The 1,361-nt window shown below is 53.4% G+C and overlaps 1 protein-coding gene across 3 annotated transcripts in view; it reads right to left on the minus strand.

Annotated features, from left to right (window-relative positions):
• Nucleotides 1-1,361, minus strand: part of APBB3 (amyloid beta precursor protein binding family B member 3) — an 18,983-nt gene continuing 17,622 nt past the window's right edge. For all 3 annotated transcript variants that reach the window (XM_019534800.1, XM_019534799.1, XM_019534797.1), the window contains one exon: nt 1-911. In XM_019534800.1, the coding sequence (XP_019390345.1) occupies nt 678-911 (234 nt within the window). In that variant the 3' untranslated portion in view covers nt 1-677. The remainder of the gene's footprint in view (nt 912-1,361) is intronic.

A 1,361-nucleotide genomic window follows, 5' to 3' on the forward strand; every position in this document is an offset into this window, starting at 1 on the left:
GTAGTAAAAATGAGTGAAAATTAAGAACTTGAACTTTCTGGAGGTGTCTTGAGCCTAAGGAGGAGGTGCCTTGAGCCTAAAACATTGAGAAACATTGATCTAGGGCTACATAGTTGAATCCCATGATTTGGCCCTGCAGGTAGAGTTCATAGGCTAAGCACTCATGCTCTGGCAGACAGGAAACCTTGAGCTAACAACCAAGATGAGCTCCTGTTCAAAAGTGAAACCCAAGAGGCAGCAGAGGTGACTAGGGTATCTGCCTCCCAATCTACCTTATCTACCTCCAATCTCAAGTTGGGTTGTGAGGGCAGAACTCAGCTGGCATTGGGCTTGACTGTCACATTTGCTGCTTCAGATATTAGGAAACATTCCGTACTTGAAAAGGTACGCATGCTGCAGTACTGCGACTCCCCAGAGTGCCCCCACAGTGTCCCCACTCCTCATGGGATCATCTACATAGCAAGGGACTATAGGGTTCTGCTTAGGACATCCATAACCAGCTGGAACTCTCCCTGCAGGCCATAGACTTGTTATTTGGGCCTGTTGGTCTTAGCTACAGTGAAAGAGCCAACAGATCTGAGTATGCTATTTACACAGGCCAGTCAAGCAGACTCCTTGCTGCTGCCTTGGTCCCTACCACCCCCCACCCAGACCCTCCCCAGCCCACAGCTGGCAGCCTACGGGGTATGCAGTATGGAATGCTTCTGCCGGAACACTTCCAAAAAAGAGAGGACCCCTCTTTTGCAAGTACTGGTGCTGCTGCCACTTTTCTGCAGGACATGGCCTGTGGCAGGAAATGGGCACCCTGGGGAGTCAACAGATGCTGTCCTCTTCATTTTCAGCATGGAGCGTGAGGTGCCCTTTGGCTTCATCCGTGAGGTGGAGGCCACCAAACACTTCTGGTACTGCACCTGTGATGTAAATAAAGCAAGGGCTCAGAGAATTGCCCACCCTAGCTTACAAAGAGGTAAGTCTGTTGTGGCTGATAATTTGTCCAATAAATGGCTTGTGCATGTGCACAGCTTCAATGCAGCATGTAGGCAGCGAGGAGCACAGCCTGACAGCTTGGAAAGCTGTGTGCAGCTGGTAAGTCTGTTGTTGTGGAAGGGAAGGGGGAAGGGGGAAGGGGAAGGGAAGGAGTGTGGCAAGGCAGATCAAGGCCCCAGTAGTGAGGGAGGGAGTGGGGCTGGGGCAGGGCAGGGTGCACCGGATGGAGCTCTGGCTCATCCAAGGGGCATGGGGAGGGAGGGGGCCAGGTCCCAGCACTGGCCAGGGGGGCCAGGTTCTGCCACTTGTCCAGCAGGGTATGGGGGTGGGGGGGCATGTGCCCCCAGATCTGCACAGGGTGGGGACAGGTTGGG

This window comes from Crocodylus porosus, unplaced genomic scaffold, assembly GCF_001723895.1.
Source record: "Crocodylus porosus isolate Cpor-Errol unplaced genomic scaffold, CroPor_comp1, whole genome shotgun sequence".
Lineage (NCBI taxonomy): Eukaryota > Metazoa > Chordata > Crocodylia > Crocodylidae > Crocodylus > Crocodylus porosus.